Source organism: Podarcis erhardii (genome assembly GCF_964252035.2).
Source record: "Podarcis erhardii genome assembly, chromosome: 16".
Lineage (NCBI taxonomy): Eukaryota > Metazoa > Chordata > Lepidosauria > Squamata > Lacertidae > Podarcis > Podarcis erhardii.
The window spans coordinates 3,134,441-3,160,411 of NC_138514.1; the positions used below are offsets into that span (position 1 = coordinate 3,134,441).

General features: G+C 43.8%; 1 protein-coding gene across 1 annotated transcript in view; it reads right to left on the reverse strand.

Moving 5' to 3' along the window:
• Nucleotides 1–323: 323 nt before the first annotated feature.
• LOXL2 (lysyl oxidase like 2) overlaps nt 324–25,971 on the reverse strand; it is a 76,463-nt gene continuing 50,815 nt past the window's right edge. The window contains exons 8-14 of the mRNA XM_081843683.1: nt 22,239–22,406; nt 13,175–13,337; nt 11,967–12,210; nt 4,844–4,959; nt 3,733–3,869; nt 2,375–2,486; nt 324–1,394 (exon numbers count right to left, since the gene is read on the reverse strand). Coding sequence (XP_081699809.1) covers nt 1,324–1,394; nt 2,375–2,486; nt 3,733–3,869; nt 4,844–4,959; nt 11,967–12,210; nt 13,175–13,337; nt 22,239–22,406 — 1,011 coding nt within the window. The 3' untranslated portion in view covers nt 324–1,323. The remainder of the gene's footprint in view (nt 1,395–2,374; nt 2,487–3,732; nt 3,870–4,843; nt 4,960–11,966; nt 12,211–13,174; nt 13,338–22,238; nt 22,407–25,971) is intronic.

The following is a 25,971-nucleotide window of genomic DNA, read 5'->3' on the forward strand; positions in this document are numbered from 1 at the left end:
GCAGAGCCTCTAGGGACAGATACAGTACACCTCTGATTTTTACCTTTTTATCTCTGATTACCAGGTGCTTAGGACAAATAGAGGACAGTTATCTTTGTTGTCCTGCTTCTTTCTGAACATCCTGCGGCACCTGGCTGTCTGCTTCTGGAAGCAGAAGGCTAGACTACATGAACTGTGGTCTGCTCCAGAGAGGCAAGGTTGAACTAATTCTGTCTTGCAGTCCCATTCTTTAACCATGCAGCAGAAGAGTAAACAAAACAAGATGCAATAAAAGGACAGCAGCTGGTTCTAGTCACTGGAAATAACACAAATCACACCAGCTCTTTCTTTTCCTGGACAAAAGCACTTTAAAAGATTCAAGTAGGGTGTAGATCTGTTGGCACCTGTTGCAATGCAAGTGCATGGCCTCAAACAAACAGAGGCACATGTGCTCAGCACCATTATGCATTTTCTAATGTGTGTGTTTTTAAGCTCTCCCTCCCTGCGCCATCACAGGATAGCCTGACTTAATAAGAAGGGACGTGTGACCTCGAGGGCATAAAGCCATTAGTTATCTTTGGTAGTGGGTTTCTTATTTGCAGTATTCATGGTGGGGGTGGGAAGTGAAGGGGGGTGGCAGGAAGGTATGGGTCAAAGGAAAAATGTAGGTAAGGGAATAGCTTACTGTCTTAAAAAAAAAATTCACAGTCTAGTGGCATCAAAAACCAAGATATATGAAATGACTTGGCAGATTTTTCCTCACTGTGGTATCTCAAACCTGTCAAAACTGAGTGTCAGAGGTGCTCTGAGGAGGAACGGTGCCAAGGAGTGTGACAGTACAGGAAATCAATACAACAGAGTGTCTGAAGACCTCCGTGTGTCATGATTCTTCTGTTCTGCACCAGTGGTGTAGAGTCGTATTTTTCAAATCTTTATCAAGGTAGAACACGAAGGCCGAGAAAGGAATTCCCTTAAAAATGAAAATATTTTGGCAGCACCAGGCATCCTTTACGCAGGTTGTGGACAGGTGGCGCTGCTGCCTCTGTATGAACAAAGGTGTGATGAGAGCTTGCAAATAATTCCTTGTGAATAAGTTAGGGTCCCCACGAAGGAGGTCTTGCAGGTAGTGCAAAATCGTCATTCAGCTGGAATGGATGTGAAATAAGTGTCAACCCGTTTTCTTCTGCTGAACACCATAAAGTAGGCATGGAGCACACACTTGAAAATAACTTACAAAGCTAATTTTAAAAGTTCATAGTTGTTTGCTTGATTACTTTAGTTTTCTGTGCAGTGGTTAGGGAAATCTTGGGAAAAGGTATTCTTCCCTCCTTAAAAAGAGGCCAATTAAGACACTTGGTTGTTCAGGAGTCCATTGAAATCAAACTGTTCTTCTATTTCTTCACTGAAGGCATCAGCTGTAGTCAGGGTGAGGGGGAGAAAAAATGGGAAAAGACAGTGTCATAGGCAGTTTTGCTACCCGTGTCTGAAAGCAGAAAGCCATGTGTCTAAATTGCCCCTTACTAGGGTTGCATTTCTTTTAAAAAACACGTTTCATTTGTTTAATTGTGTAAATTACTCTAGCATTTTTTTGTAACAAAGTGTAGTACATAAGTTAAATAATACAAACGAATGAGAATTCAGATAAATAAGTTGCAAACAAAAACCAATTAATTTCACTTGCAGCCTGTACAGGTCACAGAAATGTTACAGGGAAATGTTACAGGAAGGAGTTGGGCTGAGTCTTCCATGCCATGTAAACTGGAGACCCCACTGTGCATGTCTGGATAGTAGAATAACTAAATATTTTGTGCCAGTTCTGGATGGAAAACACAGAAGCAACAAGCATATGAAGAACAGTCGTGTCTCCGCATAGAAAGCAATGGGAATCTAAATGGGGAGTTGTATGTATTTTAAAACTGCCTATGAAATGTAGATTTTATCTGAAATTTGGTTGGTCCAATGTATTGAAAGAGTGGTAGGATGCCTAGAAATGTCACGCCAACTCCCAAGCAACCGACAGTGTTACAGACTAAGTCTCACATTGACATCCATCACAAGAGGACAATGAATGGGAGTTACAGCAGTGAATAAACTAGTGCCCATTAACTAAACAAATGTCATTCTAACAAATGAGTAATGAAATGGGGGGGGGGGACAGAAAGGAAGGAATCCTTCTACACTCTGATGTGTACAGTCCAGTGTGGCCAGCCTGTGTCCCTCCAGTTGCTGTTAGACTCCTGCTCCCGCCAGCCTGCCTGGTCAGGAGTGACAGAACAGCAGCACCTGCCAAGACCACAGATCCCCTTTGCTTTACACACACCGCTGAATCACCACCTTGATGCAAAGCTCATCTCTGCCACTAGACTTTTCTCTTTTTCTTCTATAATGAACTTACCTATATGGCAGTTGTACATCCAGACTCGGTGAAGTTCGTACTTGCACTTGCACTTCATGACGTTATTGGAATAATCGGACTCTGCCACTTCTTTGTTTGGGTTGACAATGATCTGGGAAGAACAGACAGAGGGATCTTAGGGCCATCTTATCTAAGACATAGATCCTGATCCAGAAGTGGGGGAATTTCTTTGTGCAATCAAGGTGCTTCAATTGTGTTTCTGATTCAGGAACTGGGGCTGCATGTATTCAAACTATCCTGTTTGCGGAGGTGTAGAATATGCAGTTCAATAGGTCTACTCAAAGTATGACTAATTTTGGAGACCACAGTTCTCTGCACTCTCTCACATCCTGTTTCTTTGTGTCTGAACTTTTTCATCTTTTTTGAGAACTTAACATCACATATTAACAGCATGAATGAATAAAAACAATCTATTTCCCTGAAATTATTTGCTACTCATTCTACACAATTTCAGACACAATTGCTCACCAATTGGGCAGGTTAAACCCAAGTAAATATTATTTATTTATACCCCACAGTTTTTTTTTAAAAACTGGATTATTTTATTCTGGTTTCATTATCATTTCTCAAAGACCTTGTTACTTATAAAAATAAAAATCATAAGAACAGTCATGAAGGCAAGAGGAGTACAAAAACAATAAAATAATAATAAAAGCTTAAAACAAAATGAATAGCATAAAATGTATTCCATGCTGCAATGCAAGGCTGATACTTATACCAAACATATCAAGTATTTATGAATAGACCTTGATATTTAATGTGACCACAGGCAGGATTTTAAAAACCTTTTCAAGTTGTCCTTTGTTTTCTATTTGCAATTAACTCTGAAAAAGTATCTTGGGAAATGCATATTATGGTTTTGTAGGTTGCCTAATGGTCAGTTCACAAGTTGCAAAATATCTATAGGATTCCTAAATCAGGGACAGGGAACTGGTGTGGCCCTCAAGCTGCTGCTGGACTCCAGCTCCTTGGCCCCAACCAGCATGGCTAGTAGCCAAGAATGGCAAGCACTGTAGTCCAACAACATCTGCTGGTCCTAAGTCAGCCACCCTGTCCTAAAGCTGAAACATCGTTCTTAACTGGCCCCTTTTATATGGCATTTAAACATGCAGTACTCCTTGCCCGGAAGCTGTACGCTGGTTCCCTCAGCCAATAAAGCGAGATGAGCGCCACAACCCTAGAACTGGTCACGACTGGACCTTTACTCCTCGCCACCACCTGCAACCTGAATACTACTATCCACTTAAAAGGTTTACTGCCACTTGGTTTTGGTGATGGCATGAACTGGCTCTTAGCTACTCTGATAGCACTCCAGAATCTGAAGAATCCCAGCCTACCCGGAAGAAGTATTCTCCTGGCACAAGATCTGTAATGTCAATCCACTGGCAGTCAATGTCATGCCGGTACACATCCCAGCATCCAACCGTGATCCCTTGCTCCCCAAAATTGGCGCATTCATATTGCTTCTGGAAACCTAAAGGGGGAAAGGAAGCACATGTGGAAAAAATGTCAGCAGCAGTGTGGTGCCAAGAGGCCCTTTAGGAAGTCCTGGCTTCAGGTAAGTGTTTGGGCTGTAGAACTTGAAAGCCCAACCTTGTTGTGATGGCCCGGATGCTTAATTTACAGCCCCACCTCCCAGGTTAGTTGGCAACGGCTATTTTCTCTCCTTTCCCCAGTCTTGCCAGGGGCTGTTATGCCTCCCCTCCAGCTCTAGTGCTCTGATGAAAGTGTCAAGCAGGTGGTTCCAAGTACAGATGTACAATCCATGTGCGCATCTCACGCATCTGTCCTTGAGCAGCATAGAGATGACTGGGGCACCAACCATGCTTAAAGCAGAACTTTAGGGGCCTCTGGAGCAGAACTTCCCTTTCCACTGAGTCTCTGCCTCACCACACTTGTCCCAATTGTGAATGAATACTACAATCAATTTGCAACAGACCGAGGACCGCAACACAGCCAAGTTAAGACAGCCAAGAATTCACATCAGTTCACAAGCTGACACAAAAAATCCTCACACCTTTGCATATGTGTTCTCATGATATACAATTTTTCACAAGCAATTTCACCCTAACTATATGCATTTTTACACATTATGTTCAGGAATGTTTGCTTTGGGGGCCAAACCTTTTATCAATATACACAGTTTTGTATGACTCTTGTAAACAGCTTTGAGGTGGTTCTCCCCCCCCATCAAGCAAATTTTATGAAATAAATAATAAACTTTTTGTTGCTCCTGTAGACCTGCACTGTATCATTTGAAGAAGTGCAAATTTTGAAGGATTGTTACATTTCATTTTGTATGTATTCTGTTTTGAGAATCACGAATTCTTAAACATGAATTGCACACATTTCTCCACCCATCTTTAGCAGACCCCCAGTAGAAATGAGAGCAGAATGGGTTATTTTACATTGGAGTGTATTTCATAAGTATATTAGGAATGTATGTACCATCTAGGCATTCACTGTCTTCCAAGCAGAAGCTGGCCTTGTGACCTTCCGCTACCTTTGTCCCATTGAGGTCCAGCAGATCATAATGTGTGAACACTTCCATGCTGTGGTAATGCCTGCACGAGTGAGAAGAAAGCAAACAGTTTGATTAAGGACAGGTTCCATACTTCTACAGCAATGCTGCCCAGATTTATTGACAGCGCCGCCTGGGGTGTAGTTCCTCTTATTTTGGGAAGCAACTTCACCCCTTGATCTTCCTGCCTCGTGGGCTGTAGACTAACACATATCAAAACGTCATATAGCATATGCAATGCTACAGCCAAAGCAAGTCAACATCTTTATTCACTGGGAGTAGGAAATGCTGTTTTCCAGTAGGATTGGTGATGTGGAACCAGAAGCATAGCTCTAATTCCCTAGAGGACATGTGATCCTTTCCTTAACCAAGTTATTAGCAGGCATTTTTCAGACAATGCTCACTGGCCAGATCAGAATGTACCCTAAATGTGGGAATTTTGTAACAAAAATTTAGCCTTATAACATTAGTATAGAAGCAGGAAATTAACACCATATGCAGCCATTTAATCCGGGAATTCATGTTACTCTGACCCAGACAACAGCACATTTGAGTCCATGTGCCATAGCTCATTGCACAAGAGTGTATTAACTTATGGTCTGTGTGTGTGGTTTGGGAGCTGCACAGTCAGGGAAAAAACAATGCTGTCCAGGGTTGTAAAGACTGGGTGCACTCTTCCCACCTTGGATCAAATCTATGCTTCCCGGTGCCATAAGAAAGCGGCAGAGATAGCGCAGGATAGTGCGCACCCCGGAAATGATCTCTTTCAGCTTCTGACTTCTGGAAGAAGGTCCAGGGTTATAAAGACTAGGACTAGCCGCCTGAGAAACAGTTTCTATCCAAATGCGATTTTGATTTTAAACATAGTGTAAGGTAGTCTTTATGTGAGTATATTGTATTCAATTATGGGGTATCAGAGTTTTTAGGGGCTAACCAGGCTGGGATAGCTGGGATAGCAGGCTTGTGGGTTTTTGAATGTCTGGTGTAGATTTTTTCAATGTTGTTGTTCTGTATGGGACAATGACAATAAATATTACTGTATCCTATCAAGCCAAGCACATGCTTTAGGAACACAAGAAGAGCCTGCTGGATCGGGGCAGAGGTCCGCCTGTCCTCACAGGGGCCAGGCAGCTGCCTCTGGGAAGCCCAAAAGCAGGATGCAAGCATGAGAACAAGCTCTCCTGCTGCCGTTTCCAGCAACTGTTATTCAGATGGATACAGTCTCTGACCATGGAGACAAAAACATAGCCATGATGGCTAGTAACCACCATGAATTTGTCTAATCCAATGGGTGGTCATCGCTACCTGCTGGGGCTACAAATCTCATCATTTAATTCTGCCCTGTATAAAGAAGTAGTTTCTTTAGTCCATCCTGAATCTTCCAACATTCAGTTTCATCTGATGTCCCTGAGTCCTAGTATTATGAGAGAGGGAGGAAAACTCCTCAACTCACTTTCTCCATGCCAAGCATAAGTTGAGACTCGCCTTGTTTCTAAACCAAAATGCCCCAACTGCTGAAAGCTTTCCCCATAAGGGAAATTTCCACTCATTTTGTCCTCAAGGATTGAGAATATTCTAGCTGAGTGTATCGTAAGCCAAAGCACCTGAAGCAAAGAGGTCCAACTCTGCTCTGCTCAGGCTCAAAACTGGGCTGCTCAACCCATGTGGTAGTAAAACAGTTGACAAGCGTGTTAAGTTTCTTCACAAGAGTAAGTTGCAGTTATTCCAAATAACAAAATGCCAAAAAATACTCTGCACTCTGCTTTGGGGCAGATTGTATTGTCAGAGGTCCACAGAACCTCACTAGAAGCACTCAGAATATCAGTTATATTTTTGCTGGGTGCTTTCAGAATATTTCTATTTTGGGCTGGGTTTCAATAACATACTGACAAATTAAAATTACACGATTAAAGTTGATTTGGCACTCTTATGCAACAAACCTCCCCCCCTCCCCAACTTTCTGCAAAAAGGAAAGTGACAGGAAAAATGCACTGGGCAGTGTGAAACAACACTAGCTTGACGCAACATCATCTAACATCTGCATACGAGCCGTGTGGTCTTTGAGTGAAGAGGGGGAAAGGGGCACTGCCCCACCAGCCAACCCTCACCTGCCAACCTTCTTACTGACAACCAGTTCAGGGTGCGGCTCTGCCTCTCAGCTTCCTTCTCTTCAGTCTCACGGCTGCCCCTGTAGAACTGAGCCGCAGGAGCAAGTTGCCTCTGTCTCTCTCACTGCCTCTGCCTCCCACCCCAGGAGTGCCAATGAGCACCAGACACCGCTGGAGCTATGAGCCCTCTCCAAAAAGCACAAACGTGAAACCCTTGACCAATTACTTGGCGGCTATCATGGACTTGGGCTTGAGACTATTAGCACCTACGGAGCTAGCTAGTTAGAAACCTGTGGAGAGGATGCTAAGGGAGAGCCATAGCGTCTCTCAAAGAGCCACTGTTCCCTGTTTTTTGCCTTCAAAGCACCTAGCACCAATATCCGCAAGTTAAGCCCTACACTCAGGCAATGCTTGAGTCTAGATGAAGATTGAGATTTTCCCCATTTGGAAACCAAGCTCCTCTAATGGACACATCACAGTTTAAGGGAAGGGAAGCCAAGCAACTGAAAAGTGGAGCTCGCTTGCTCTTTTTCACTTGTAAAAATAAACCATGGCTTAATATTAAACAGCTGATATTCAGTATCAGGTAGCAGCACCTAGTGCACCCATCGTGTTTATTCTATTTAAATATGTTGGCATAAGGGGAGGGGGGCATAAAGGGAGATTTTAATTGCCCTGGAATCACTGCCAGATGTTCTTTGGTTTCCTTTTACCTGCCTGTTAAGTAGCCCTCCCTGCCTCCCTGGTTTTGTATCCTGGACAAAAATGCTCAGGAACAGGCTGAGATGGTCAGGGAGAGGAAGAAAAATTTGAGATGTCCAAACTATTTACACTGAGGTTTCATGCTCAAAGTATTTCCAGTGCAAAAAAGAAAAAGAAATAAAAAGCTTTAAACCTCAGGTCTGACTCCGTTGCTAAAATATGTCTGCTCATTCAGATAGTTGTTTATATTATGGTGTTTACAGACTGGAAATACTGAAGAGGAATTGAGTCTGTATTCCTTAGTGCAAACAGAGACTGGCTTAAACACATGGATGGGCTACAGCAGCCTCACTTAACTCGAGCTTGTTTGGAAATGCCAGAGAGTCGACTTCCGGGTTGGCGCCAGCGCCGAATGGCGGACTCCCTCCGAGCTCCGGAGGGAGTCTGCTCGGCAGGGGCTGGGTCCTACCGCACCGGCGATGCGGGGACCCTTAAAAACCACGGCCAGAGGAGGCCGTGGACATGGAGACTCGGCTGGCACCGTTAGCGCCCTCCCGACTCGTGAAGGAGCCTTTTTAAAGGCTCCGGATCGGGTGCCGGGGAGAAGCGTGGTGCTTGAGTTCTCTGCTATCCCTGCCGAGCGCAGCCGCATGCCATCCGGCGGAGAGCGCTGACTTCTTCTATTGAAAATTTGGATCTAAAAGAAGAACCCGTGAGTAATTGGAATATGGACAAAAAAAAAAAGGGGACAAATTTTTAAAAATTTGGAGCGAACGGGGGAGGTGGAAAAAAGGAAGTCAGCCCCCCCCGAAATTGTAGAAGAGCCAAAACAAAGGAATGGATAACTAAGATCGAGAGTAACCTTATTTCACTGAATTAGCAACTTCGCGAGGGAAATTTATAAGATTGAGCCGGAGGAGAAAAGTGGAATTTGTATTAAAAAGCAACCCCCCCCCCCCCCCCGGAATCCCTGGAGCGATTCGTGAAAATGCCTGGAGAAGAGTAACGGAGGTTTTGACAGGTTTTGACAGCTGTCAAGGAGCTGTCAAAACGGAAGAATGTAACAGAGACTTGGTTATGGACTTTGCCGGTTACATTTGATATAAGTTGGGTATAAATTGTTTCAAATTGTTTAAATAAGGATAAACAAGCTATTTGGACTGGTGGATGGGCTTTGGAAGGGAACTTTGTTACGGGAATCCACCTAGAGGAGCTGAGGGATATTGCATGTGTTTTTGACAGGAAACATGTGCAGTTGAATAGAACTTTTAATCTCCTGGGAAACTGCAGAAATGGAACACTATTTTGTCTACAGAGGTCTACACACTATAGGAAACAATGGAACTATCTGTTGGAAAATGAAAGGATCATGATGTAATGTTTTGTTCCTGAACAACAAGCCTCTGCAGGGATATTAGAAACTTTTGGAGAAAGAACATTTCTGTGGGAGAACAGAGAAACAAAAAGGAGGAGAATGGCCGACAAGAACAAGGAAATAACAAGAACTGGACAGAAATGGGAAAGGGGATATTTGGGATATCCAGATTTGACAAGCTTATGGTTTTAAAATTGGAGTTTTTACTCCTGGATATAAAAATCTGGATAGAAGAAATGGACCCTCTTCTCGTTAGACTTCTTTTAGGATTGGACATTCGTAATTTAATGATTGGACATTTGCAATTAATAAGACTGGCAAAGAATCAGAGGGATGTGGGTTTAACGCAATGTGGGAACTCCAGGAAGATATTAGAGATGGAGGGTTAGGAGGAACGTAACAGGGAAAAAGGGGAGGGAAAGTTGGAATCCAAAGGTTGTAAAATTATTATTTAATTCTATGTTTTTTTTTGTTTTTTTTTTGGGTATTATGTTTGAAAGGGGGAAACTCGTGGAAGGGAATAGATCGATCTTAGGGGGATGGGAATTACGCTAAACTGGGTAATGGAGGATGATTGCAATTTGGGGATAAGAATTTGTTGAACCTAATTGTTTATTTGGAAGATTTGGAATACATGAGGGGGTGGGGAGGGGAAGTCCTAGTTATTGGAAAAAGTTTTTAAATTGGATTTAATTTGTTTTAATTTGGAAAACCTTAATAAAAATTATTTAAAAAAAAAAAAGGAAATGCCAGAGAGTCAGCGTGCTGAGGGGGACTCCTCTTTCTTTTTCTTTTTCTGGTGGGCTCTGGGATTAAGCAGAAAGAGGCCTGTAGAACTCTTGACCCACCCAGCAGCCCAACAGCCACCAGAGGCCGATAACTGTTATGTGTTTGCAGCTGACTGAGTGCTGCAAAAACGGGGAGGATGAGGTCTCTCAAGGAGGTGGTGGGCCCCATAATGCTTGCTGAATTTGGTCTGGTGAATCACAAGTTATTCAGACCTGCGCTAGATGGGAAATGGGGCCCCTCCTGAAATGATGAATGCCTGCATAATTCAAGAAACTCACCCCGTCAGCCCAAAGATTACTGCTAGCACAACAGGACTCCCTCCCCCCTTCCACGCATGCCCAGCACTCCCCAGAACGGCTTCAGAGGGATGGAGGAACCCCTACTTAGGGGTTGGACAGGGAAAAGGGGGGGAGTCCAATTGTATTAACAGTAATCTTTGTGTTTATGGGACCCCAATTTAGTGCTACATTAGATACAACATTACCAGTTGTATCCAACTAAAATCTATGAACCTAAGTTAGTCAATGGATCTACTCTGAGTAGGACTAGCACTGGCTACAACCCTACATATCTTTGCTGATGAATATGGAGTAATGTAATATACTAGGTAAGGGAGTATAAACTGGGAATATTAACTTCATGAAAGTCACCTCAACAGATTGCTAAAGTGTTATTGTATTGTTTTAAGGCACAAGTGCAGTGGCTGATTTGGTGCTCCAGAGATAGGGGCTGCTTCCGCATGGGGTTTGAAGCTCAGTCAAGGCTGCTCACACATACAAGTTTCCCACAGTATCCAGAAAAAGCCACTTTCATCAAAATGCTGCCCTGCATTACTTTCCCACTTTATTCAGATTCACTGTTTCTGCAGAAAATCCTGTACTTAAAAACAAACAAAAGTGTTGATTTTGGATTAAATGGGCAAAAAATATGGGGTGGCCTTTTGATAAGGATGATGTTGTGTGGAAGCTGCAGCCAACCTACATGCCTGAGCAGCCGTGAGTCCACAATGAACTTTTCCTGTGGAAGCCTCCCTGCCGAAGGCAAAGCTTCCCATTGCAGCAAGAGGCGAGTATTAGCTCCGTACACACTCATGCAAGTGATGAGCCTGCTCTGAACTAATTGGATGAAAGACTGGGATTCAAAACATATATTATTATTATTTTAGACTGTACATCACGCTTTGAAAGGAATGAATGAATATCTGTGAAGAAGACTTCCTTTTTCTCCCTGGTTTGCTTTTTAGGCATATTTAGAGTGGGGATAATGAGGCAGTGGGGACAAGGATCACAGAACTGGATCCCAGAGCACTAGGTTCAAATACCCACTAAACCACACAGCACATTGTGCTAACCTAACTCTAGCCTTGGGCCAGCTGTTGTCTCTCAGCCTAACCTACCTCACAGAGTTCTTGTAAGGATCAGCTGGGTGGTGTCTGGTCTATCCAGTGCCAGCAGCGGCACATGACACCTCAGGCACCCACCAGGGTTCCCAACAAGGCCCATTTTGCCAACACCTGTCCTGCAATGGGCCCTCCCACTTGCCCATGTCCACAGGTTCAGGTTTATCAAGCACCATCAGTGAGCGTTTTGTTTTGGAAGCCACCATTTTGACGTTCCTAGGATGCACTAGAACAATGCTATGCCAAGGCATTGTGGGAACATCAAAATGGCCCCCAAAACAGATTTTGCAGTGATGGTGCTGCTCTGTGGGTGGTAGTTCACTGGAAGGCACTTCCCTAGAGCAGCCTTGGAAATCCCTGTGACCAGAGTGACTGCTTCCTCCATGCCACTCCTGGCCTATGTCATTTCAGGGGATGTAGAGGATGCCTCAATTACCTAATTAGGCCTAGTGGGGCCTAAAAATATATACAGAAGAGATACTGAACCTAGCTCACTTGCTGCTGGCAGATGTGGACATTGAACCTGAACACTGAGTTCACAACCAGCGTTTTATCCACAGGGCTGCCCTACATTTCACATGGATCTTAATCTGCCTTTAATCAAATTTGCTGAGGCCAGAACTCTGACCACCCCAAGTTTTTTTCCGCAACGGTGCTGGTGAACAGCAAAGTCTTGCCTGTGACAGTCATGCCAAATCCAGGAATGGCGTCCACTTTTGGGGCGGAAGTCAGCCTGTCCGTTGTTGTGGATCTGGGACGAGAAACGCAGGAGCCTCCTATAGCCAGTGGAAATGGAGGTGTTGACAGCTGAGGAGGCCAGACAGTTCTCTTCCAGCGCACATTGCAGCATGAACATGGGACGGTCTTCCAGGTATGATGTGTATTCCACTTCCTTGGCATTGAGGACAAGGTCAGCTGCAGCTGGAGGCCAGAAAGGAAAGGGGAGTCTTAGCCGCCCCGACATACAGACTCTTTAGGCCAAATATGATGCCAGCACCCTCCATGTTGCATTAGCTGTGTTTCTCCGTACCGCACAGCTATGTTTTCCTATATATCACTATGCTTCTTACATCCATGGGCTTAGTGAGGTGGTCAAAAATGTTGCGTGCAGAGCATTGAAGAGTTCTGGATTCTTTTTTGTTAAAGCACAACATCAGATCATTTCTTTTTGTTAAAAAAAGTTAAAAGCTTCATTTAAAAAATCCCATGTTTCTCTAACAACAACAAAACCCCCAAGATCTCTTTATAAGTCCATACACAGAGTTCTTGGGCAGCTTACAATTGTATGGTCTACTTGAGATCTGCAAAGCCCTAAGGGGAGGCCTTTATGGGACTACCTTGTAAGCTTTAAAGTGGAAGGCCTATTAGAGAACACAATCAATCACCAGAAAGACAAGCAAAACTACATACTACTCAGACACCATTTAATTATATCACAGTAAGAAAGAGACCAAACCACCAGGGATTATGGAGGAAAGTGAATCCCTTTTATGCCCCCCCCCCCATTTGCTAGACCTATTTGTCTTCAGTTTGGCAGACACAATTTACTCTGGAGGAGATCCTGTGGCTAGAAATTCCATCCATTTTGGCCAAGAGGAAAAAGTTGTGGATTTTTAGATCCCTTGTAGTAGTGAATGGGGGAAGAGACACCTTCCCTTTATGAAGATGCTCGGAACTCAGAATAATGATTTGAAGCAGAGAGAGCCCTGAGTGACTCAGAAACAGAGCTTTAAAACAGAGTTTTAAAAATTCACCAATACAAGGCAAATCTCATTTATAATGGCAGCTGTCACAAAACAACAAAACAAAACAAAGATCCAGGGCAAAAAATATAAATGGGAGGTTTGTCTTTCTGGTACCTAGAAAAGGAAGTTTCACAACTCACTTTCTGTGCAGGAAACGCCAGCTGCAAAGCGCCCACCTCCTCTGGGGCAGAATACGTGGGTATCGTGGCGGCAGTGTGACAAGGCCATCTCTGTCCCAGAACATTTTGTCCCACTCATGAGAACATCACTGGTGCTCGTTTCTCCATACCAGTACCAGGTTTCCTAGTAGAAAACATAGCAATGGAAGCAGAATTTAATGCTAAAAAAAGAGCAATGTATGCTTTACAATAAATAATAATAATTGCAAGTTCATGGAAACATGAGATTTGTCATTTCTGAGGCTTCCAAGACCCAGCAGCCTACTTTGCATGGAATACTTGAAAATGCTGAAGGCAGCTTCAGACAATTTCTCATTTTTCTTTTTGAAGATTAAGAGGCTCCCCATCAAGGATTCTGAAAGGCCTGGAGCTTGCAGCAACAAAATCATTAAACTGTGTGTTCTGCTGATGCTAATGTACAGCATTACGCCTGTGCCTTTACTAACTAAAAGAGAAAGAAAATAAGGCACTGGTCCCTACTCCCCATAGGAAGAGTGGCTTCAATATCCAACCTTATCAGTGCAAATGAAACTGGGGCTGCCTGGCCCCACTCCTCGTGCCACAACACCTCCACATGATGCTGTTCTCAGCAAAATGTCATCCCACACACCCAGGCCCACTTCATCCACATTTACTGTTTCTGTTGGGTTTTACTTCTGTTTTACTTATCAGATTTCACCATGACTGGCAAATCTGAATTAAATGGGAAAGCAAAAAGTGATGACATTTTGATGCTGCACAAAACTTGCGGACACGATTTGCACCGAATACACAATCAATGGCAGAGTGGAAGCGCCCTCAGGTGTCCGTAAGGAGCCCTTCAAGAACTCTCTCCCACAGGAGGCAGTGATGGCCAGCAGAGAATCAAGCAAACGCACGGAGGATGAGCTACCAATGGCTACTAGCTATGATAGCTACTGTCACTGTCAGAGGCAGAGGATGCTGGGCATCGCAGGCGGACAGAGTGCTGCCGCACTCAGGTTCCACTTGCAGGCTTCTCACAGGCACTTGGTCAGCTACTGTGTAAGCAGGATGATGGGCTAGATGGGCCTTTGTATTAAGAAAATTAAAAAACTTTCTTGTAAGTACCCCTTGCTAATCAGTGTATCAGTCCCTTCCTACTAATCTAAATCAAGTTTGTTTTTTCTAAAAAGTCTGTGAATCACCTGTTGCATTAATCTGCCTTATAACTTCACACAGGCAGTGTCAGGACTCAGCTACATTAGTAAAAAAACCCCACAGCATTTTGAATGCATTATAAACATGCAGCACCAGATGGCGCAGTAGAGCACAAAACCTTTCTATGTGATTTTACATAGTGTTTTTATTCTTTTGTTCTAACAATTTAATTTGTGACTTTTCTCCTGTGTGTAGATTCACCCGCAGTCTGAATATATTTGTGGGTTTTGTAGCTATTGCTTTGTTCCTATTGATTACTGCTATTATTTACTGCATTTCTTGAATGCAAAGTGCTACACCTGTTGCATCTACAACACCCTTATAAGAGTCCACTATGATCACCACCACGTCTCAGCTGAGGCCGAGATAAAGCACATGACTTCCCTAGTGCATTCCAGGAACTATAGCTTACTCTTCACAGAGCTACAATTGCTAGCACCGTTAACAAACTACAATTCCCAGGATTCTTTGGGGGAAGTCATAGTGTATATGCAGTCCCATAAAGTTTTGAAATTAAGGCTCCGCAGCTCACAGCTGTGAAAGTTACAGAGCTGTACTCTTTCCTCTTACAATTTCTAAGTACAGTGGTACCTCGGGTTAAGTACTTAATTCGTTCCAGGGGTCTGTACGTAACCTGAAACTGTTCTTAACCTGAAGCACCACTTTCGCTAATGGGGCCTCCTGCTGCCGCCCCACCTCTGGAGCAAAGTTCTTAACCTGAAGCACTATTTCTGGGTTAGCAGAGTCTGTAACCCGAATAATAATATTCCAAAAAAATATTAAAATGCTGTAATACATCAAACATTAAAAGCTTCCCTAAACAGGGTTGCCTTCAGATGTATGTAACCTGAAGTGTATGTAACCCGAGGTACCACTGTAAACTCAATGCATGCTGTCGTTGTCCTGGCATAGTAGGGGGAACAACACAGCAAAATGCTGTGTCAGTCATCACACATTCTTTACCCAAACATTATTGGGGGGGGGGAATCTGCTACCATTCATTGTCTCTTGCAACCCCTAATTAAGCTCTCAAGTTTTTTTGCTACTATCTGCTACTTGGATCCAGGAAGCATCTATTTAGTAGCTGGATTCCAGACGGCTGGCGTTTGCCCAAGAAGAATTAACTAAATTGTGAACAAATTAAAATGCCACCTCCTTGAACTCATTGAGTAATGGAGACCTGGCACATGTCCTGGGAAAGAGGCAACAGCTCAGTAAACAGCAAATCAAGCGGCTTGTCATGCCTTTTTCTCCCATTGAGCTAACCAGGACCCAAGCACAGCAGAGGGGCTGATGTGCGAATGGCTTTTTCCTCAATGCCCAAAAGTACAGGACTGACCACTACTGCAAAAAAGGGGGAACAAAGCCATGGTATGGAAAGCTTTTAGAAAATATCTATGCCTACTTAATAGAGGCGAGAATATTCCTTGCTCTCTTTTTCTGCTAGTTATTTCAAATCACTGTGTGAAATTCAACTCTGCCAAACCCTCTGGTTCCCTGGCCCTCAGCCCCCTCACCAAACCTTTATGTTTTACCATTCACAGAGACACTCCTGCCATTCTGAGGAATTTTTATTTCTGCCAAGCAAGCCCAATCTTTCACTTCCCACTCAGTAACTGCACATCTAGTCACCATTCCATGACTGGCCCTTCCTCCATGGCAGTCAGAATGGGATCAGTGGCATTACAGCAGCTTAGGCGAGGGAAGGCCAGGGTATGCAGCTGACAGCCAGCCAAATCTATGTACAAAGTGATAATATACTAAGCTCCTGTTAACATGGGATGCAGCAAATCAGGCGTAACCTTACCTTATTTACAAATCATCATCAATCTTTAGTGCGGTCCAGAGACCCAACAAATCGTTACAAAGCAATGCACAATTCAGATTTACAAATCTAAGCAGTGCTTTTTTTCTAAAAAAAATGTTTAGGGGTATTCTCATTTTCCTACTCATATTGAAATACTGCCCCTCAATGAGGCTAAACTTAGATTCACAAGATGTTTAGGGGTATGCATACTCCTGCGTCCCCCAGAAAAACTCACTGAATATAAGAGTAAAAGCAGAGGCAAACAGGGGGCACTCCTGCAAGGCAGCAGATCTGCTACCTGATATCAGACCGCAGAGGCCTTTTCCAGCTAACTTTCAACTTTCTCTGCCTTTTCTCCCAAACTACCAACGTTCATTTGCAGTCTCCCCTTAGCTCTGCATGTGCAGCCTTCCCTAAACTCTGTTGAGTGTCTCATTCGAACAGAGATATCATCAACTATTTTCTAATCATAGATTGTATCCAAGGCAGGTTCCACTGAAATTAATGGACTTAAAAATTACTCATGGCCACAGATTTCAGCAGGTCTCCTCTAAGCAAGGCCCAATGAGCTCCCATCTGTGAAGTATGTCTAGGAGTGTGTAGTTCATCTGGCTATGAACCAGCAGGCAGTCCAATCAAGGACTGGCCAGCCAGCAATGTAGCACCATTATCAATATGTCAGTACATCTGCATGAGAGACCGAGTGTGAAGATGCTAATGCTGGAACTGTATCAGTATGAGTGAAAGGGTTGCTTCAGAGCTGAAGAAGCAAAATGGTCTTGGTAGGGATGGATGGATGTCTGTTACTGGTCCATGTCAGTTTTGCATGTGTTCATTCCAAAGTCTGCTATATTATGTTTCCACAGTAATCCATGATTAAAATAATAATAATTCTGCACACGAAGTCGTATTTAAAGAACAAGAGCCAAGAAATACATCCCATTGGTGCAGGGATTTTCTGTTGTGCAATGGAACGTTCCCCCTCGCTTCTCCCCATGTATGCCACACACCTTTCCCAAATCTGCTCCAGAGGGTTTAGGGAACACATTTAGGGGGTGCACAGGGGCAGGAGGTGAGAAGTTCCATTGTGTAAAATGAAACCCTTGTGTCAGTGGGAAATGATAGTTGACTGTTGCCTACTATTTCCTCACAAAATATGCATTCCTAAATATATTTATTTTTTCATATGCATTTTAGTTAAGTGAAGTACTGTATCACAACATTCCGAAGAATAACTGCATTCCAATTGCATGTCACTCTAAGTGCTGCAGATTAGCCCATTAAATTAGTTCTGGAATTCTCAAAGAATGGATTCCTCAAGCAGACCCACTCCAGCTGGACTTTCCTCCCCCTACAGTTACAGATAGGTAGCCGTGTTGGTCTGCCATGGTCAAAACAAAATAAAAAAATTCCTTCCAGTAGCACCTTAAAGACCAACTGAGTTAGTTCTAGGTATGAGCTTTCGTATCTGAAGAAGTGTGCATGCACACGAAAGCTCATACCTAGAACTAACTCAGTTGGTCTTTAAGGTGCTACTGGAAGGAATTTTTTTATTTTGTTTCCTCCCCCTGCAAAGGGTAATCTATCATCAACTGCCACATAGGAAGGATGCTGATGACTTGTTAATATTGTTTATTGTGTTTTTAAAATATATGACTGCGACTTGTAAGCCACTTTGGTAAGATCCAAGGGTTATCTCAAACTATGTTCTACACAGAGTAGACACATTACAATTAATAGAACTAAGTAAGCAATGCCCATTAATTTCAATGGGTCTTCTCTGAGTATAAGTAACACTGGCTATAACCCTATACCCTGAAAGGCAATTGTAATAAATAAATAAATAGCAAGCATCCTTTGCTGGGGACTGGCTTGGTCCTACAACACCTGGTCTATCCAGTGAGCTGGAAGGTTGGGAAATGCAACAGACTGTTCTTGAAGGTTACTCCAACCATCCTAGCCTCTCCTCCTCCTCATCTGGTGGTCTGATGATGCAATTCATTGCGAATGCAATGATTCTGGACTTGCTATAGCAATTGGGCAGCCAAGCTTTGAATTCCCAACTCCACCCTGAACACCACAAATCATCTATTAATTTATCGGCTTGATCTGTTTTGAGTCAGAAGTGCTGCCACAATAATATTGTTGCCTGTTATATAAACGAGGCCTCCCTTGCAACATCTGTGTGTTTGGAAGGACAACAGAAAGCTCACTCTGTAGCCAAGATGCACTTTTATAACTAATACCATGGAGATAGTTTGTAAAGTATTGGAAATTATTGAAAGTTACGATAAGACCCTGAAAAGATGAACACCACATCAACAGCAATGGGACTGTTTTGAAAGCACCCGTTATGCAATACTAACATACTTTTTTTTGGGACTGGGAGTGAAGTTTTCAGTGTAGTTTGGTTTTGGTAGAAGGGATGTCATTGATGCTTTAGCTGAGATTCCTGCATTTCAGGAGGTTGGACTAGATGACCCTCGGGGCCTCTTCCAACTCTAAGATTCTATGAGAAGCCAATTGTGAATGGAGCCTATTGTCTAGCACCTGTGAGATCGCTAACACTCCAATTCCTGGAGCAGTTTTTAAAACATTATTATTATTATTATTATTATTATTATTATTTTAAAAAATCTTGCTAGCATACCTTCCTTTTTATTTAGTTCCACACAAACACCTCATTTAGTTCTTAACATTATTTTGTTTATTTTATTTTTTAAAAAAACCCCTCCTGTTTGGTTTAAGGTATTTTTGAACTGAAATGTTTCTGAGTGGCTCAGATTTACTTTTAACTTAATGGTTTCTAATGCTTGAGAAATCACGTATGCGACCATCTTATTGAGCATCAGGCACACTGTGATAGAGGGGGCCAGGACACGCACACCACACGGCATGCTGATGTGTCGCACGCACATCGTGGGATGTGCCGATGAGCCCCCCCCACATGACTTGACATGTGACATGAGCATGTAGGGAAGTGTGTGCATGAGTGATGTAAGCATGTTGTGTGGTGCATGCACATCACCATGGAATACTGAGGGGCCTCAGCCCCCCCTTGAAATTCTTTTGGGGGCCCTTGGCCCCTCGGCTCCCCCTAAATGCCACCCCTGCTGAGCATGCAGGAGAGGCATGTGTGTGTGTATGTGTTTGTGAAGACTGACAGCTAAGTCAGCACTGAACTCGCTGGCAAGCAAAGGACACATTGTGAAGTCTCTGGTAAAGGGCCCCTCGTGACTGCTGTTAAGACATTATGCATGTCCTCACACTTTCAGCCATGAGAATTAAAGGTCTTTTTACAGGAGACTGAAATTGGCTTTCTCTCTATCTGATTGGCAGCCCGCATTCCTGTATTTACTACATAGGAAGCTGCCTTATACCAAGTTGGACCATCAGTCCATAAAGCTCAGTATTGTCTACACTGGCTGGCAGAAGCTCTGTGGAATTTCAAACAGCATTCTCTCCCAGCGCTACCTGCTTCTCGTAGTTGATGGAGACTGAAACTGTGACCTTTTACATGCAAAATGTGTGCCCTGCTCCTTAGCTTCAGCAACATGTGGTATAAATGCAAGAAGGGCTTCAGATTAGCACTATTGTCCTCTTTGTGCAAGATCCAAGGCAGGGAGGACATCATAAAAGGGTGAATGAACTGTACGTACCATCGCTTCTGCAGCAACACACGGTCTAGTTAATTACATTGCCAACGGCCCCCTTGCACGGCTGCACACACATATAGGTACATAGGGTGCGCCCTGTTCTGCACACAAGGGTCGCCGTATATTCCAATCAAGGGTGCAGCCTGGAGGAACACAAGGGCCTTTTCTCTTGCAAGTATCAGTAGCCCCGGCCACAGGAAATGCCCCACATCAAAGAGCACTGGCCCTGCTTATGTCAACACAGCTGAGAGATCGGAAAGCATGGTGTTCCATGGATGTAGTTGCCCTCAACTCTTGAACTAGGAGTTGGCAGCCACACAAGAAAATAAACCAAATCTCTAAAGTGAGGCCTTCCAGCTCCAGTTTTAAGAAGAACACACAGTAGACTGTAGCGCTAGCTCCTCTTGCTGCCACCTCCTCTAGCCTTGACAATTAAGGTGTGTTTTGGCACCAGCTTATTTCCTGGGGAAATGTCCCAGAAATAGTTGGTGCTTTTTTGCAACACATTGGGGGTGGGGTGGGGTTACCAAAGGGAGCTCCACTTTTGGGTACTGTTGCAAAACAGAATTCCTCATTTAAGAAGACCTCACTTCCCAGCAGCGTTCTGCATAATGTCTGAACAATGTCAAAGGCTGTGGATGCAGCCCTGCTCATTCTGCCCCCAGTGTACTCTCACTGCTAATCTAACATCTAATCTGTCCTTTCTTAGGAAATGCTGCATTTTGATGCATTTCCCCTCAAAGTAGCTTTGATCTGAATTGCAAAAAACAATGAGCTAGAAAGGAACCAGGTGTTGTGAACTTTCTGGGTCAGCTAAAGTGGAAGGCTCCACTGAGGTCAGGGGGCCAATGCAATGGCAGCTTGCACAACTCTCTGCAGAGGAGAAAGAAGCACAAGTTGCCCCCTTGGCAGGAAACCCAAAGTGTGGATGAAGAATAGCAATGTTTCCTTGAGTGGAAAATGCTCGAGTACAGCCTCAAGTAATGAGCAATAACTGTGAATTTAAGTCTTAAATGACCCAGGAAATTAGGGCCTTGTCACAGCATTCAAAAATATGTCAGAAAATAAGTGGGTGGCTGCAAAAAAGAAGGGCCTGGGTTTGGGAAGAGCTGCTGACACTTCTCCGTAAAATAGAACAATCCCCATTTATGTAACTCCCTGAGCTCCTTGGAGGAAGGGTGGGATACCAATGTGATTAAATCAATAAGCTCCATGGCAGCTGATGACAGGCAAACTGAAGCCAGAGGCCCAGGAGGGAAAGGACTTCAGGCAATGTGGATATTAAGGCAGGTGTGTCCTCTTAACAAGCATAGGACTAGCTCTGCGCAGCCACCTGTGGATTTGGTACCTTCCTCATCCCAACCAAAAACACTCACCAAAATATGGGTGGTCATCTTCTCTCGTGTGGTTGGACATGATTTCATCTTAAACATTCTCCTGAGGTTCTTTCATTTCTGTATTACATTTTACTTGTTGCTGCAAAGCTATTATACTGTCCACTTTCTACCACAGTTGCTTGTCTTAATACTTCAACAATTTTCAATGAATATTGTAAGACCATATAGCTTATTTCACAGAGACATTGTAACTCTCCTGCAGTGACCTAAAACCAACATTACTACTTTCTCCCCATGGGTACAAGTTGCTCTTAAAGAAGAATTGGATTATTTGGGTATAGATGAATGTTTAGTTTCCATGACCCTTTTCAAGTCTCACATGGTCCAATAATTTTAGGCCTCCCTAGTTTGGCCAACTTTTAATACAAATGAGGTTACGATTCTCTGATGTATGACTGGAACATTCCTTAAAAGCAGAAGTTAAGGCTACTTGTAGCTCATGCTATTGGAATTAAGAGTCTTAGAGGTTAAGGTCTACTGACAGCTGTGCTGCTTGTACACATTGCAGCCAATGTGAAGCTCCAGGTGGTTCCCATCATGCATATGAAAACCTCAGTGCACTGTGGACCAAAAGGTGAGTGTGCCCCTAGCAAAGGAAGGGGAACCTGAGGCCCTCCAGGTTGTTGAACTAGGGCTCCCATCACCCCTAACCACTGGCCAAATGGATTGAGGTTGGTAGGAACTGGAGCCCAACAATATTTGGGAGGCCAAAGTTTCCCATCTCTACAATAGGGACGCAGCCACAATTGTGTCTTTCTTCCCAACTTTTTAAAAGAAAGGAAAGGAAGATAGGAAGGAGAGAATAATGCAGAAGTATGGGGGCATGGAAAGAGAGATGGAGACAGCCAGATAAAGAAGGCAAACGAGTATAATGAAAAATGATAAGTGGTTCCCATGTAGCAGGTTGGTGTTCAGATTGGATCCTAGGTAATATTGCTCTTATCCCATTGGCCCACTAGGAAACCAGTCAAGAGTTATCAAGATACCTGGAAGGCGTGGGCAGCATAGCCAAGGCCCAGCTGGCGGCAGACCACCATGGCTTCTATCGTGCCCCATTTGTCACTGCAGACTGTGCCCCACTTGAGTGTGCCATTGATCTCCCGGAGGACTTCCACCCGGCCTTCGTAGGGTGTGCGGCCACCACTCAAACGTATCTGTAGATTATAAAAGAAGAAAAATGTTACTTAGAAACTCAAATCAAATTGTTTGTGCCAAGACAGAGGTAGAAAGTGGTTTTTTGTGTTTCTGCGCTGGGATAGATATGAAAACCTTTTGGACCAGAGCTGCTGATCTGATGCCAGTTCTAAGAAAGCACAAGACAAACCAGAGTGTGGACAAGCCTTAGTCATAGCAGCTCTGTACTGCCTGCCGTGTCGGAGGTGGTGGCCTCTGAATACTTTGTTAGCAATGGAAAGCATTGTGCTCAGGGCCTGCAGGCTTCCCAGCAGCATCTGGCTGGCTCTTGTGAGAACACGATGCTGTTCTAGATTGTCCATTGGTCTGATCTATCCGGGCTCTTCTTATGTTCCTAAGTAAATCCCACTGAGTTCAATGCAGCTTACGCCCAAGGAAGTGTGCACAGGGCAATTCCACACAGAACACTAAAACGGGGAAAGGAGAAGTGCAACAAGAACAGTCCCAGGCAAATTAACTTATTAAAAGTCAGTAGCATCTCCCTGGCTGGCCTGTGTGATTTCTAACAGCTAACACAGTTCTGTCTCTACTTGACTTGCAAGCATCCAGATAATCATCCAAAGACCCCCGGGTTTTAATGGCTGAATTGTGCAACAGGCTCATCCACATGTCTGTTTGTCCTGTTCCTAGAAAGCACAAGGCTGAGTGGTTTTTCGCGTGTTTGGTGCTTTCTAGGCACAGGGCTGAGCAGTTTTGGCTTTGCGCCGCTGCTTTCCCCTGGAAAGCCAGTTCTTTAGAACTAAATTGGAACAAAATGCAATCTGTGGGAAAGCCCAGTTGCCATTTGTTCCAATACAGTGGTTAAGCAGCAGGGCAAATGGAGGTGTGGATAAGCCCAATGTTGATATAGTTTATGCAGAACTATGGACAAGGTCACTATGCTGGGATGTGTGAAAACATTCTCAAGTTCAACAGTGGTCAGAGCTTTAAGTGTCCAGAGTGGCACTCCATTCACTTAGAGATTAGCTGGATTTAGCAACCTTCAGGCCTCCTCTGGGACCTACAACTATGAATTAAACCTTTTACAATTGGCTCTAATGCTTCATTAGTGGGTTTATGGGCTGAGATGATTGGGAGCTGCTTGACTTGTTGATTGCTGAACTTTCCACTTCTCCACATCACTCATTATAGGAACAGCTTTGAAAGGCCTTCCTTGCCCATCTGTCCCCCGCCCCCTTAATGCAAATGCAATTGCAACTGCATATTGATTGGGGGTTAATTTGCCAGTAGCTGTGCAGATGAAGCCTGGGAACTTTGCTGTTACTTTTGACTTTAGCAGACTTGTGGACTGGCCACCCCTCAGGATCAGGTCTTAGAGTCTGCCCCCTTCCCCCAGGACATGAGACCCGGGTTTAAGAAAAGCCTTGTACAGTACATTACAGAAGTTGCAGTGCCTCTTTGGCTGAGGGTCTGAAGCAGATGTTGATGTGATCTACGCCTAAAGGAATCTCTAGTGCCAAGTATCACAGAGATGGGCAAAAATGTTTAAGTTAGAGAAGGGCTTCAGATCAGCGCCAATTGTCTGGTATAAGGAAGCTTCCTTAGTGACATTTAAAGTTGCATATTTGAGAAAGTTTTAATGCTACCAGTAGTGAGAAGCACAGGAGTGTTTATGAAGCACAGATATTGAAGAATGACTAGCATGCTACTCTATGTTCTGCTCTCTGGGTCTAAAAGAGCACAGATGTTAAAGTGAATGGAACAAGTAGAGTCTGGCCAAATGATCAGGATACAAATCCCACAAGTTCAGTGGTCTGCCTGCCAGCCAAGATCTTGAGCCAACATTTGAAGGTGACCTCAATGTGAAGGGCTGAGCAAAACCTTTTCTCATTCTCATTAAAACTAAACACATATTTAGTAACACTTTTAAGAAGTAGTCCAAAGCATCACCTTGGGGTGAAGTGGGGACACAGTAGCTACCTGAAGAACCTATGCATATTATTGGTCTCTGGCCATCTGTGGGCCCATGCTGCCAAGCACTGGATCCAGCTTTTACTGTGCATTGACAAATGCATTATTTGAACATCTGCAGTGAGGTTGAATCTCACGATGGCTTCTTCGAGTGGCTGCCATTTTGCCAATATAGTACTGCAATGCAGCACATCAAGTGCCCAGCTGCATCAGACTCAAGTGCCATCTAGTCAAGCATCCTGTTCTCATAGTTGGAAGCCAATGTCAGTGGGGAGCCTGCCAGCAGAATGGGAGTGGCCACACCACTCTTCATTTCACAAAATTTGCTTGGAAGGGACCTGCACATGTTGCCCCGTAGCTTTATTTCTAGACCTCTAGGAGGGCTGCAGACCAATTTTTAAAAAAGAAAAGAAAACCCACAGTCTTGGGCATCTGCTCAGGGACACCACTGGAAGCTATCCTAGCCACCTTGGGCAACAGGTTGGCAACTCCTGCTCTGAACCAACCCCAGGTCTCATCTGTTCTGCAGAAGAGCATTAGCAATACACAAACACATGTTATGAGGGTGACAACGAGTCTCATACAAATACAAATGGCTGCCCATTTGCAAATATGTTAGCACCATGAACCATAGGATTGTAATAGATTTTGTCCTTTGCTTCAGCCTAGACTGGAGTTGCCCTTAGCTCCTTGACCCATACGACTCTGGTGCTATGATCTCTCCAATACAGGTAGAACAACAAATCCACAAAGACATTCCCAAGTGTTCTTATGGCTCAAAGCACATCCCTTGTGTTTCCTTAGCAACACTACTGAACAAGCAAGTTATATCCCAATAATATGATTCTAGATTGAAGGGGAATAGCTCAGAGTAAAAACATCCAGCACTCTTCTGGACATTTTGATTGTGGCTGTACTATTTTGTGCTTCTAAAATTGAAAGAAGCCTATTTTCTTGAAGTTAATGATCAATGCATGACATGTGGCATACCCAGGGCCTTTTTTTCAGCCGGAACTCACTGGAACTCAGTTCCGGCACCTCTCAGGTAGGCACCATTGCCATTCTAAAAGAATGAGGACGGTTCCCATGTTGAGTTCCGGCACTTCCTTTTCTAGAAAAATAGCACTGGGAATACCTGATAAAGGAAGTAACGTTGATCAGAAAGCCATGGGCACAATCTGCTTCGAAGTTCTCCTGCACTGTCCTAGAGATACAAAGACTTCAACCCTGAGATCTTCACTGGATCTTGATATGACCAGGCAAGGGATGGAGAGCTCTGCATTCAGGTTAATGTTGCATGACTCCTGCTATACTCCAGCTTAAGTACTGCAGCCTTGAGGATAAAAAGACCACGCCATGTTTTTCTATCCCTCCTGCTACTACTTTGTTCAACATCTTATGTGATGAAAAGTGCAGGAGAATTCAAAAAGTTTGCTCAAAACTTTCTGATATTTTGGTTGATCCTAATAAAGCTGTTGTGGCACTGTGGATTTTGGATTTCACCCACAGTGGGAAAGTTTTGATGTCATACTAAACCCTAGTTTAGCATGAAAAAGACCTACTTTGGAAAGCTGTAGGTTTGCTCATTCCCACCTCTTTTCTCTTCCTCTGGTG